At 38.8% G+C, this 12,520-nt stretch overlaps 1 protein-coding gene across 5 annotated transcripts in view; it reads right to left on the bottom strand.

The window, feature by feature from the left end:
* MYO3B (myosin IIIB) overlaps nt 1–12,520 on the bottom strand; it is a 501,265-nt gene that overhangs the window by 114,388 nt on the left and 374,357 nt on the right. For all 5 annotated transcript variants that reach the window (XR_001002191.1, XR_001002189.1, XR_001002190.1 and 2 more), the window contains 2 exons: nt 5,114–5,174; nt 4,088–4,184 (listed from right to left, as the gene is read on the bottom strand). Coding sequence is in view for 2 of the 5 variants with exons in the window: in XM_011945915.1 (XP_011801305.1) it covers nt 4,088–4,184; nt 5,114–5,174 (158 nt within the window). In the remaining 3 variants the exon portion in view is untranslated. The remainder of the gene's footprint in view (nt 1–4,087; nt 4,185–5,113; nt 5,175–12,520) is intronic.

Raw genomic sequence — 12,520 nt, 5'->3', positions numbered from 1 at the left:
GCCTGTAATCCCAGCTACTCAGGAGGCTGAAACAGGCAAATGGCGTGAACCTGGGAGGCAGAGGTTGCAGTGAGCTGAGATCATGTCACTGCATCCAGCCTGGTGACAAAGCTAGACTCCATCTCAAATAAAAACAAACAAACATATATATATACACATACACACACACACATATATACATACAACCACCCAAACTCACCCTCTACACTTGGGCTACTCCTTATCACCCTTGCAGTTGTATTTTCTCCCCGTAACTCTTTACCCCTCTAACATCCCACATAATTGACTTATTTGTCTGCTTATTGTTTATTGTCTATCTCCCTCTGCTACAGTGTAGCATCATGTGGACAGGGTTTTGATATTGACACAACATCCAAGTCCATAATTATTTTCTTCGTAATTCATTTTTATTGTATTCCACAAAATTATCAGACTGTGGTAAAATGGAAAACAACCAACCAAAAATTAGTCTTTTATAAAAGTTTTGAGAAATACTTGTCGGTTCCTGGCACATAGAGTTAATAATTATTTTTTGAATAAATAAATAAATAAATAGAAGAACGAATGCCTGAAGTATAACCATTTACACAGTAAAACCAGATAAGGTCTGTATACATTGTTGCCAGTCCTATTAAATAATTTCACTGCTTGCATTAGTGACCAAGTGACTAGAATTATGCACTTGCTGGGTATATTGTGCTTTTTTCTTAATGTGAGCAATGAGTCGGCCCACATGGGCCAGTTAGGGACACTTGTTATACTCTGAAGACATTTAAGGCCCACATTTACAGACTTCTTTGCATGGCTGCTCTAAGCTGAGCTTGAGATGGAGTAACTTTAGATTTATTCCCTGCCTCTCATTCTCACCTCACCGACCCCTTCTTAGAAAAATGAAGTTAGGCCTCACTGCAAGTTAGAAGGCAAACCTTCTGGATATTAGTATTTTTTTAAACCGAAAAGGTTACGATATTCTTATTCAACCTTTCACAAAAACATGGGTTAAAATAATGGGTTATTGAAAGCACAGAATTAAACACAAAGGTATAATTTGCTAAAAATGTTGCTTAAATAATATATTCTTGTTTCTACAACTGATAATATAAATGAAACAGAAAAAAAATTTTGTTCTTCATCTTTGTTGTTTTCTAAGATCAAGGGGAATTCGATTTACATATAATGTTTTCTCATGTCTTCATGTCTAAACTTTCTTTGCTTTTCCTGCCCAAAACAGCAATAGTAACAAAATGAAATAGCTTGGATTATTTTAATTTCTTCCACTAGTACACTATATCTATTTGGAGGTTGTCTCAGAAACATTTACTTTGCTCTAGGATTGTTAGAAATACATTATAAAATTCTTCTCTGATTCCTTACTTAGGTAAAGTTTCATTTCATTCTTGCTTCCATTATGTTCCATCACCACTTTGGATGCTCAAGAATTCAATTCGAAACCTAGGCTAGGTTGTGAGGAGAGAACTCGTAAATGAGAAGACATGATTCCAGACAGTTTTAAATCTAGTAGATGCATTAAAGTAATTATAAAACAAAGCAGGATGTGATAAGTATTATAAGAAAGAATAAAAGAGTAGGGAGCCATTGTGGACCTTGAAAAATGGAGAGGATTTTGAAAAGTAAATGAGGAAGAAGGACATGTGCAGTAGAAGAGGCAGCATGAACAGTCACAGAGGAGGGAAAGAACATACCAGACATGTTCAGAGAAAACAGAATAGTTTGGAGATTCTGAAGCACAGAATGAAAAAGAGAGAGCAGTAGAAGTTAGAGATAGAAAAGATTAGGACCAGAACAGAGAAAGCCTTGAAGGTCATGCTGGGATACTAGGGAGTCACTGAAAAGTGTGGAGGGAGAGAAGGTCACGATTAGGATTTTGCTTTAGAAATCTTAGGTTTCTGTTGGCATAAGATAAACTAAAGGAGAATGGAGGCAGGAAGACTACTTAGGATGCTGTTTACAAGAGTGTAAGGGGCAGTAATGTTGACGGTGGCAGACCCAATAGAAAATCATTTAGACTGCAAGGGAGAGACAACTCTAGAAAAACGTGCATATATGCCATTTATAGCACATCAGATGTGTTACTTATTAATACATTTGACTTTTTAAGACTTTTCCTAAAGAATGGGAAAGATTATTGTAATCCAACAAGTCTCTTTTCTTTTTAATAAATATTAATTCAAAATGTAATGTATTTGTACTTCCCCAAACTATCACACCAAAACTTAATGTCTTACCAAAAGAACTTTATTTCTCTACCTAGTATTCATGTTCATAGATTAACTTTGTATTTATATAATATCAATAACAATAATTACCATAACAGCAACTGACATTTACTAAACCCTTACTATGAGCCAGACACTATGCTATGTCCTTTACTTACACTAGCTCATTTAATCCTAAGTGAAACCTCTCAGATATGCATTACTATTTCCCTCACTTTACATGAATAGGTACTAAGGTAAGGAGTTGCTACATAGCTTTATTAACACAGGAGACCCAGCCAGGCGCGGTGGCTCACACCTGTAATCCCAGCACTTTGGGAGGCTGAGGTGGGTGGATCACGAGGTCAGGAGATCGAGACCATCCTGGCTAACACAGTGAAACCCCATCTCTACTAAAAATATAAAAAATTAGCTGGGCATAGTGGCGGGCGCCTGCAGTCCCAGCTACTTGGGAGGCTGAGGCAGAATGGTGTGAACCTGGGAGGCGGAGCTTGCACTGAGCAGAGATTGCGCTATTGCACTCCAGCCTGGGCGACAGAGCCAGACTCCATCTCAAAAAAAAAAAAAAAAAAAAGAGAAAACACACACACACACACACGAGACCAGAGATTTGAATCCAGGCAGGTCTGATGCCAGAACCTGCCAGTATGGTTTAGCTATTCAATCATACTTAAAATTTTTCTTTTTAGGAATTACATCTATTTAAAAATAGAATACCAAGAGAGAACAAAAACTAGATAGGACAAATGGAAAATAAATAGCAAGATGATAGATTTAAACCAAAACATATCAATAATCACATTAAATATAAATGCTCTAAACACTCCAATTAAAATATAGAGACTATCTGTTTGGAAGTACCAACCAAACTCTTACATAATGAATTTTGCTCCATTATACTGTTTTTCCCCTAAATTCTCTCCTCTTTTTTTGTACTACTTTTACCCCCACTTCATTGTGACCTTATTCCTGAATACTGTCTGGCTATGAGGAAAATATTTCCTTTGTTACGTTTATCATTTACTGCACATCCATTTAAAAGGTTCTGCTATAATGGACTCATCCTCTTGTCTCTCTCCAAAAGTTTAAGATCCATATAGACTGACTGAAATCATAACACATTTATTATGCATTTCCCACTTCATACTGTGCTACTTTGTCACTGATAAACAGGCTAAGAAGAAAACTGAAGAGATCTGAGCAATTACTTTATATTTCAGAAAAATAGATGAGGTTGACATTAAGTGTAACATCAGGAGCATTTCTTTTCTTGGAAAGGTTCACGTAGTCCTTAGTATCTTCTAGCTTGTAAATATTTCTTACAATTACGTTTCTATTTTATCTTCCAGAAGCACTGGTTATAGCTACATGCAAACCTGAAACTGACTTTTACTATATTCTGAGCAAGAAATTTAGAAAATGAGCTAGAAATAGTTGTTTCCCAAAGGCATGTCTGTCTTCTTGCTCAAAGAATGGCCATGTTGCCAAAAGGGCAGAACTACTTTCTAAATCCATATTCTTTATCAACTCCTAGATTTCGACCCTGCAAGATCTGCTCCACTAAAAGCTAGTCAGCTGTTTATCTTCCCTTTAATAAAATGAAATTTTAGAACAGTTTCCTAGTTTAAGGTTAAGTAAATGGAAAAGCATGGACTTTGATATTCATTATCTTAAATGACATGGGTACATGGTAAACTGCTACCTTTAATACAAGTTTTACATCCAGCATGTATGGCTTCCCAAAAGTTTTTGCCAACATTTGGTCATATTACTATCTAAATGAGTCCTGCCCAAAGTACGCAAACAAGCAAATGGTAGAAGCAGCATGCAATTCAAAATGTTCTTCTTACCAGGTTTTTGAGGGGCTCCCCAGAGACTCAGTCCTTGGTGATCTGGAGCATGATGGCGTATCCGAGAAGACAGCAAATCAGTCCCAGAAATCGAGTGCTTCAGAAACACCCAGTAAGAGAAATATTATTATTATCCTCTGATGAAACAGCCTTAAGGACATGGCTTCTATTTAACGAAGGGGCACTTAACCCTGACTAAAAGCAAGAGGCTACGTATATCGGAGTCATTTGTAAGTTGCTCCCGTCTTGCATAGAATTGAATGGAGGTCCTCTCCTTGGGGCAATTAAAAGCCAAGTCTCAACATCTTTTACTTCATTCATTTATTTCTTCCTCAGAACCAGTCAACCTAGCTTCCTGTTAAATTAATTATAGTCCAGAATATAAAACAGCTATGTGCTGATTTTCACCTATACTTATTTTTTATCTCTAAGAAAGAAAAAAGAAAACCTATAGGAAGGTATTAATCTGCTTAACATTTCTAAGTACATCATCCAAAGGATTTTGTTTTTTTAATCTTACATATGCTCAGCAGAGTTACTGGCAAAAACTGTACATTTTCTTCATTTCATCCTTTCAACATCAAATAGTAGGCAGCAAAAATTGGATCAGACTTCAAAGCCTGCTGTGGGCTCCAAGTCACAGAGAGACGCCTCTATTTCACATATTGAATTCGAGCAGGATATCAAAGTGCTACCAAAGAACCTCGGGTCCTTACTCAAAAAGAGGCTCTAACATCTGTAGAGAGTGGAGTGCACAGACAAATCACCTCAGGGAGCAGCTAACATTTATTCTCAGCAGCAAATTTCCAGGCTTTTGATTCTCTCTCCACTGTACCTCCCTGTCTCTCTACTGAACCAAAGTTCTTTAGCAAGCTGGGCTTTTGTCTCAAAGACTTCAAAATATCACTAACAGTTTCAAATTTGGATGGCCCAACCAAGCAGCCACAGACAAGCTTCATGCCTATGAACTTGGATGAGTCTGGAGGAATGACACACAGTTACTTTGGAATCACGATATCCAGCTACCTTGTTTGCATGTCCTGCGAAGATATCACACCCTTTTGGAGAACTCCGGGCTTGTGAATGCCTGAAAAGATAACAATAATAATAATTTCAAAAGACTTGAAAATAATAATAGCAAAACTTAAAGAGGATTGTGTCAAAGATGTATCAAAACGTACTCTTTATGCTTCCATGGTTTCCCATTTCTGTCCTTGGTTAAAAGGACATGGTCACCTTAAGAAAATGAGTCCTACTAGGTGTTGCTCCTACATGTTACACACATTCACAGTCTGCCTGAATTCCTAAGATCCAAGAAACTGCTCCTTTTAAAGTTGTGTGATTGGCTTTGGTTTAGTGAGCTCTAATGGGCTTCCATAACCTTCACCAAGAAGCCAACTAAATGGATGCTAAGGCTACACTTCCTGCACAGCACATGAATCACATTCATGGCTACAGAATTTAAAATGGATTCTGTAATCAAGTAAGTTTGGGGAATGTTAGGTTGGGCATAGTTTAAAAGGTTTCCTTACTGCAGGAATAATCTTTTAAAATTACAATATACATTTATGGATCTCAGGGTGTCCAAAAGTAATTTGACCAAGAAGCTTAAAGTGATAACCTATTAACATCTAGTAAAATTGTAATCCTTCATGGAACAAAGTTTGGAAAAATCGGTTGGTCTGGGTCCCCAATTTTTTATAATCAGAACATGTTGTATAAGAGTGTGCTTATAACACACAGAAAAAATAGGAGCCACTCATAATGCCTTTCAGACGGAATCAGCAGATGGAAAGCACTGAGTAAAGAAGGGAAATCTGTGTTCTGACCCCTGCCTCACACACATGCACATATGTGACATGCATGACACAACAAACATGTGACTTTGGGTAAGTTTCTATAGTATTCCTGGTCCTAGTTTTCCTCATCTATAAAATGAGGAGATTGAGATAAATTATTCCTAAGGTCTCTAACAATTTTTTATTATTAATCTTATTCTTTACTTAAGTTGACAAATTCATTTCCATATATTTATTTGTGGATATTACCTTAAAAATATATATTATAAGCAATATTCCCATTTAAAAATTATCACATCAGTACCTGGAAGGAGGGGACTATAATTCTATATTTATTTGTGTGTATATTTGCTTCTCATATGTCTCCCACAATGGAATGTAAGCTACATGAAGTCAGGGACTGGATCTGCTCTAGTTCACGCTCTATGTAAGTACCTACCCAGTGCCTGGTACATAGTAAATGCTCAATAAATATTAACCATTTGAATAAATAAAACAATGATTAGTCAATCCACAAAATGTGGGGCCATGTAGTAAGAATACTCTTACTATTAAAATTAAATTAACTATCATTTATATACTACTTCATTTTAAAAAATGCTTTTAAGTATTTAAGAAAGCTTCACAACAATTTGGTCTAAGTACTTTAATTGTATCTATTATGTGGATGAAGAAAGAGGTTCAGAGAGGTTAAGAGATTTTTCCCAGGTATCATGGTAAATACCTGGTAGAACGAAGGCATTTACCCATGTTTGTCTGACTCCAAATCCTCTGCTCTTCCTCTGAACCACAATATATTCTATACCTTTCAGTATCTAAGCATTGGCCCAAAGGATTCACTCCTGTCTGGCCTAGGCAAGTCCCAGTAGCTGTAACACACCTATAGGATGGGTGGATTCTAAGACCCTCTAGGAGAAAGTCTAAGAAAGAGCATTTAGCTGTTGAATTACTGCCAGGCCTCCAATTTATGCCTTTCCTGACCCCTCAAAAAGTGAACCTCTTGACAACTCCTCTAGCTTGTGTGGCTTTTCAGAATCCAAAGTCATTGGTAGACACCTCCCAACTCTCCACAGGGAATCGGCTTCTCTGTTTGATTCCCTCTTCATTCAAGCCTTTGGAAGAATCCAAGGCAGCTCAATGTAATGTTTGTGTGTGTTTTAAGAAAAGTCAGCAGCAGAGGTCAAGGAGTAGTGTTTACAGGCAAATAAATTAGAAAATACTAGATTAGCCTACAAAATTAGCCTAGGTTTCTTTCCTGAGAGGCTTTCTGGAAACTTTAATTTAATAATATGTTCAATGAGACTTCAAGAAAGGAAAACAATGGGAGACATTTCCTAGACATTATTTTAACAATGGACCCTTCTCCTCTGTAGCATGTTGAGGCACTACTGATCCTTAGAACACATCTTGCTTTTAAGAAAATGGTACAAGCCAGTTTTCTTAAAAAATCTAACTTCCTCAACTCCTTTATAGAGTTGTTTTTTTTTTTTTTGCCTCAGGGATATGAGACTGGATAATGCTCTGCAATCCATCATTACCAAAATAAGGAAAAGCACAATAATAACAAAAAGCCGTGACTCAAGCTTACAATCCCAGTTACTGGGGAGGGGTAGGTAGGAGAACTGCTTGAGCCCAGGAGTTCAAGATTAGCCTGGGCTATATAGCAAGACCCTGTCTCTATTTAATTGAATTTTTAAAATATTTTTTAAAAAGAAAGAAACAAAAAGCCAATGCTTATTGCATGGATACAGACCACCAGGCACCAAGCAAAGCATGTTACGTACTGCTGACAGCAACGTGGATTGGTTCTTTTTGTTTTTTGTTTGTTTTTTGAGATAGAATCACATTCTGTTGCCCAGGTTAGAGTTTAGTAACATGATCATGGCTCATTGTAGCCTCGAACTCCTGGGCTCAAGTGATCCTCCCACCACAGACTTCAAAGTAGATGGGACTACAGGCATGTGCTACCACCACACCTGGCTAATTTTTTATTATTTGGAGAGATGAGGTCTTACTATGTTGCCCAGGCTGGTCTCGAAGCCCTGGCCTCAAGTGATCTTCCTGCCCCTGCTTCCTAAAATAACCTATTTTTACAGATAAAGGAGTTAAGCATCAAGAAGCCAGTGATTCGCTTCAAATCATAACTGGTAAGCAGTATACCATAAGACTATGGTATACTGACTATGGAAAAGGCGATGCCAGAGAGAAATTATCAGGCCAAAATTATCAATTGTTGTTGGGTGTGGTGGCTTACACTTGGCATCCTAGCACTTTGAGAGGTTGAGGCAGGTAGACTGTTTGAGTACAGGAGTTGGAAACCAGCCTGGGCAACATGGCGAAACCCTGTCTCTACTAAAAATACAAAAAACTAGCTGGGCCATAGTGATGTGCACCTGTAGTCCCAGCTACTCAGGAGGCTGAGGTGGAAGCATCGCCTGAGCCCTGGAGGTCGAGGCTGCAATGAGCCAAGATCACACCACTGTACTCCATCCAGCCTGGGCAGCCAGAGTAAGACTCTATCTCAAACAAACAAACAAACAAAAAACATTAATTGCTGATAAAATCATTAGACAAACAGTTAATAGGGAACAGGACATTCATATGGCGCCAAAGTACTGCCATACTGGTGATTTACCACTTTCTTTCATTTCACAAGAGGAGCAATGTACACTGGAGAAATCAGAAGGTCACTATTTTAATGCAGTGCTCAATTTTAACACCACTAATGCCACGAAAACATTGTCTTACAATATGAAGCAACATGACGTATGTGATATCACCCAGGATGTATTTTTTCCTTTTGGTCAAAAACATTTAACTTAAATCGGATTAAGTCCTTGGATCTAACTTACAGTCTACACAAAACACAGGGCATGGTGGACAAGCTGGATAAGACCACAGGAAGCAAGCAGCTAAATACAGAAGGTGAGCTATTTTATGAGATAATCCCATTTTATGGCTCGATCCTCTGAAAAAGTCGGTGTTATGAAAAAAGTGACTATTCTATATCAAAAGAGATTTAGGTGAAAAAACGACTCGATGCACTGTAATATTCTAGATTGGATCCTGGCCTGGATAAACATGTACAAAGGACATTCTTCGAATAATTGGGAAAATTTGACTATGTATTGGTATCAGATGATATTAAGGAATTAATTCATTTATGAAGTGTGATATTGTTTTTTGAATCCATAGAAAATTTTTTAACAAGTAACACCCTCCTCGACCTCTGTTGGAAATCATAAGCTAAATGGGCAGAAGCAGTGAATATGGCTATCAAAGTGTGGTGATAGAAAGTAGTTGCCCCTCTTTGTATAATTCATCACATATTTCTAGGGCTCCGTTGGCCTCTTGGAAGCATAACTGAAGTCTCAAACAGATTGCCTCCGGGGCTCAACCGCTCCACTGAAGTCAGTTCACTGAACTGTGGGTTCTAGGGGAGATGGAAACTCTCAGTCACCGTTGAGAACCCTTCTGCTGGGCATCTGTCCTGAAAAGGCCCCCAGACAAAACTCACATCTAATTCCCTCTTCTTAAACCTGCATCTCAGTGTGAGCGGATGAGGGGTAAGGTGAAGGCTGGCTCCTGAGTAGCTGGCTGCTGAGAATACTCAGCATCTCCCTTCTTCTGCAGCAGAGATCCATGCGGCCAGCTGGCTCGGTCACGCTGTGCTGGTGGCACTAGGTGAAGTCACCGTGGTCCAGGGACTGGGCCTCAGCTTCACAGGCTCCAAAATTCAATTTGTCAGTTCATTGAGGGATGATGATTTTGGGGAGAGCTGAGTTGCAATAACCAACCTCAAAAGAGTCATATTTGAAATGTAGAATATACCAGTGTGATTTTACAATGAACGGTTTGATCCGGACTATACTTTTCCTCTCACTGGTTGGCTGATACACTCTGGAGACTAAATTACATGTTAGAATTAAAGCAAAAGAAGCAGGGTGGTCTTTGAGGATGTATCTGATCAGTCAAGCTTGTCTAGTAACTGGCCTTTTTCTATTTTAGGGTTAGAATCAGTATCTTTTTGGTTGGATAGGTGTTGAGACACACTGGCTCCCCTCAGATTCCCCATTTTCTAAACTTTACTTAGTTTGTGTACTTTTTATTAATTTTGATAAAGTTTTCAAGATTATCTTTTATCAATTTTAAGTTAGAACGGCTTGGAGACAAACTGAGAAATCCATTTATTTGTTCACACTTGAAAGTATACTCCAATTTCAAAATAGCAAATTCAACGTTGGTTGATTTTTGTTAGCTTCCCATTGTCTCTAAATTTCAGAGAATTCCTCCTAGTAAATCTGTGTCTCATTTGGTAGCCCCAAAAGAAAGGCTAATCAGCATAACCGAGTAATTTGTTTCTACTTCTTTGATAACTTTGAATGAAAACCAAAGAGCTCTTGGCTGGGCGTGGTGACTCAGGCCTATAATCCCAACACTTTGGGAGGCTGAGGCCGGAAGATTCCTTGAATCCAAGAGTTAGAGATCAGCCTGGGGAAGATGGTGAAACCCTGTCTCTATGAAAAATACAAAAACTAGCCAGACAGGGTGGCATGCTCTTGTAGTCCCAGCTACTCAGGAAGCTGGGGTGGGGTGGGAGGATCATCTGGGCCTGGGAGGTCGAGGCTGCAGTGAGCTGTGATTGTGCCACTGCACTCCAGCTTCCCCACCAAAAAAAAAATCAAAGAGCTCCTAATAAGAGAAGGCCAATTTCTTATTCCCAAGAAGCAGTAGTAAAACCACTCTGCAGAAGATATGATCAGACCAGAATTATTCCTATTTTTGAGACAGGGTCTAACGCTGTCACTCAGGATGGAGTACAGTGGTGAGATCATGGCTCACTGCAGCCTCAACCTCTCAGGCTCAGGTGATCCTCATATCTCAGCCTCCTGAGACCAGGATACTTTTTTTTTTTTGAGACAGAGTATCACACTGTCACCCAGGCTGGAGTGCAGTGGCACGATCTCAGCTCACTGCAACATCCGCCCTCCAGGTTCAAGCAATTCTCCTGCCTCAGTCTCCCAAGTAGCTGGGATTACAAGCGCCCACCATCATGCCTGGCTAATTTTTTGTATTTTTAGTAGAGACGGGGTTTCACTATATTGGCCAGGCTGGTCTCTAATGCCTGGCCTTGTGATCCACCCACCTCAGCCTCCCAAAGTGCTGGGATTACAGGCGTGAGCCACCACGCCCGGCCGAGACCAGGACACTTTTAAACAGTAGGGTCCCCAAGAATCTTGAGAGAGGCAGGTTTCAGATAAACAAGTCATATAACTTCCTTTATGGAAGTTATTACCATAAGAGATCATAGAAAGCATACACATCTTCAGAAACGGTTTTAGTAAATTCAAATTATGAAGGTATATTAAGACATTTAAGGAATGACATCAGAGAAGAGGACACTGTCCATTATTAATGATGCAGTGCTGACTTAACTGCCAACAGGATTTTCATATGAACTTGGCATAGTCTTGAACCCCAACTGGCAACTCAAGCATTCTTACTTAGTTTTTATATGGAATTTGAACATTCCAAAGACTAAGGGTATAAATGCGGAAGAACACCCAGATATTAATCCCCCAACATTGTCACTATGTATCACTCCTTCCCTGATTTGCATCATTTGGGTATTATTGCATTTTTTTCTTACTTTATGTAGTTATTTAAATAGCTTCGAAGACACAGAGGATTGGAAGGTAACAAATGTCTTAAGAAAAATACAAACTATCTATTGCGTTATTGTGTGTCATTGTGGGTTAAGTTAAAAGGCACCCCAAAATGTGTAAATTAATGCACATTTTATTACAAAAACCAGAAAGCTAGGATTTATAGAACACTTTTGTTTCCTATTCACTGCCAGCACCACCACCACAAATAAGCTTTTGTCAAGTACCTACAAAATCTCCAACGGCTGTATTCTGATTTTCATGCTTTTGAATGTTCCCTCTTCTCTTGTTCACCTGGTCATTGCATTCTTACCCTTTAGCACAGGTGTCAGCTCCTCTGAAAAGCCTTTCCTGCATCAACTCCCCCATTTACTTCCACTCTAGGAAGACTTGGAGGCTGCCTGCTGTATTTACACAATATATTGAGCATAACCACACTGAAAATTGATTTGCAACTGATTTGTCTGGTGCTACTTTCTGACCATCTAAAAGTGTCTGCAAATCACCTACTGAAAGCATCCTGTATAAAATTTTCCAAGGGAGGACAGCAAACCAGAGCAAGTACCACAAGCCACTTGGCTTTTGAGATATCAGAGCTCTAGGTATTGCTGTGCTCATTAGCTTTGTATTTTATTTTTTAGCTGATGAAAATGCTCCAAATTCCCAAGTTGTCTGAATATTCACCAGTCACTAATCAATGAAAATGTAGTAATATCTGCCTTTCATCCAAAGTAAATGACTAAAATAACTGATGGCAAAATGTTGCTCTTTTTCCCATTTTTCTGATCAAAAATTATTTTGTATGATTAAAAATAATACATATTTATTGTTGTACTGTATAAAATACAGATATTCTATGAGAAGAAAATAGGCCCGGCACAGTGGCTCAAGCCTGTAATCCCAGCACTTTGGGAGGCCGAGACGGGCGGATCACGAGGTCAGGAGATCGAGACCATCCTGGCTAACAT

This window comes from Colobus angolensis, unplaced genomic scaffold (assembly GCF_000951035.1).
Source record: "Colobus angolensis palliatus isolate OR3802 unplaced genomic scaffold, Cang.pa_1.0 Scaffold247, whole genome shotgun sequence".
Taxonomy (NCBI): domain Eukaryota; kingdom Metazoa; phylum Chordata; class Mammalia; order Primates; family Cercopithecidae; genus Colobus; species Colobus angolensis.
The sequence above is the reverse complement of the archived record's forward strand: the minus strand, read 5'-3'. Positions and strand labels throughout refer to the sequence as shown.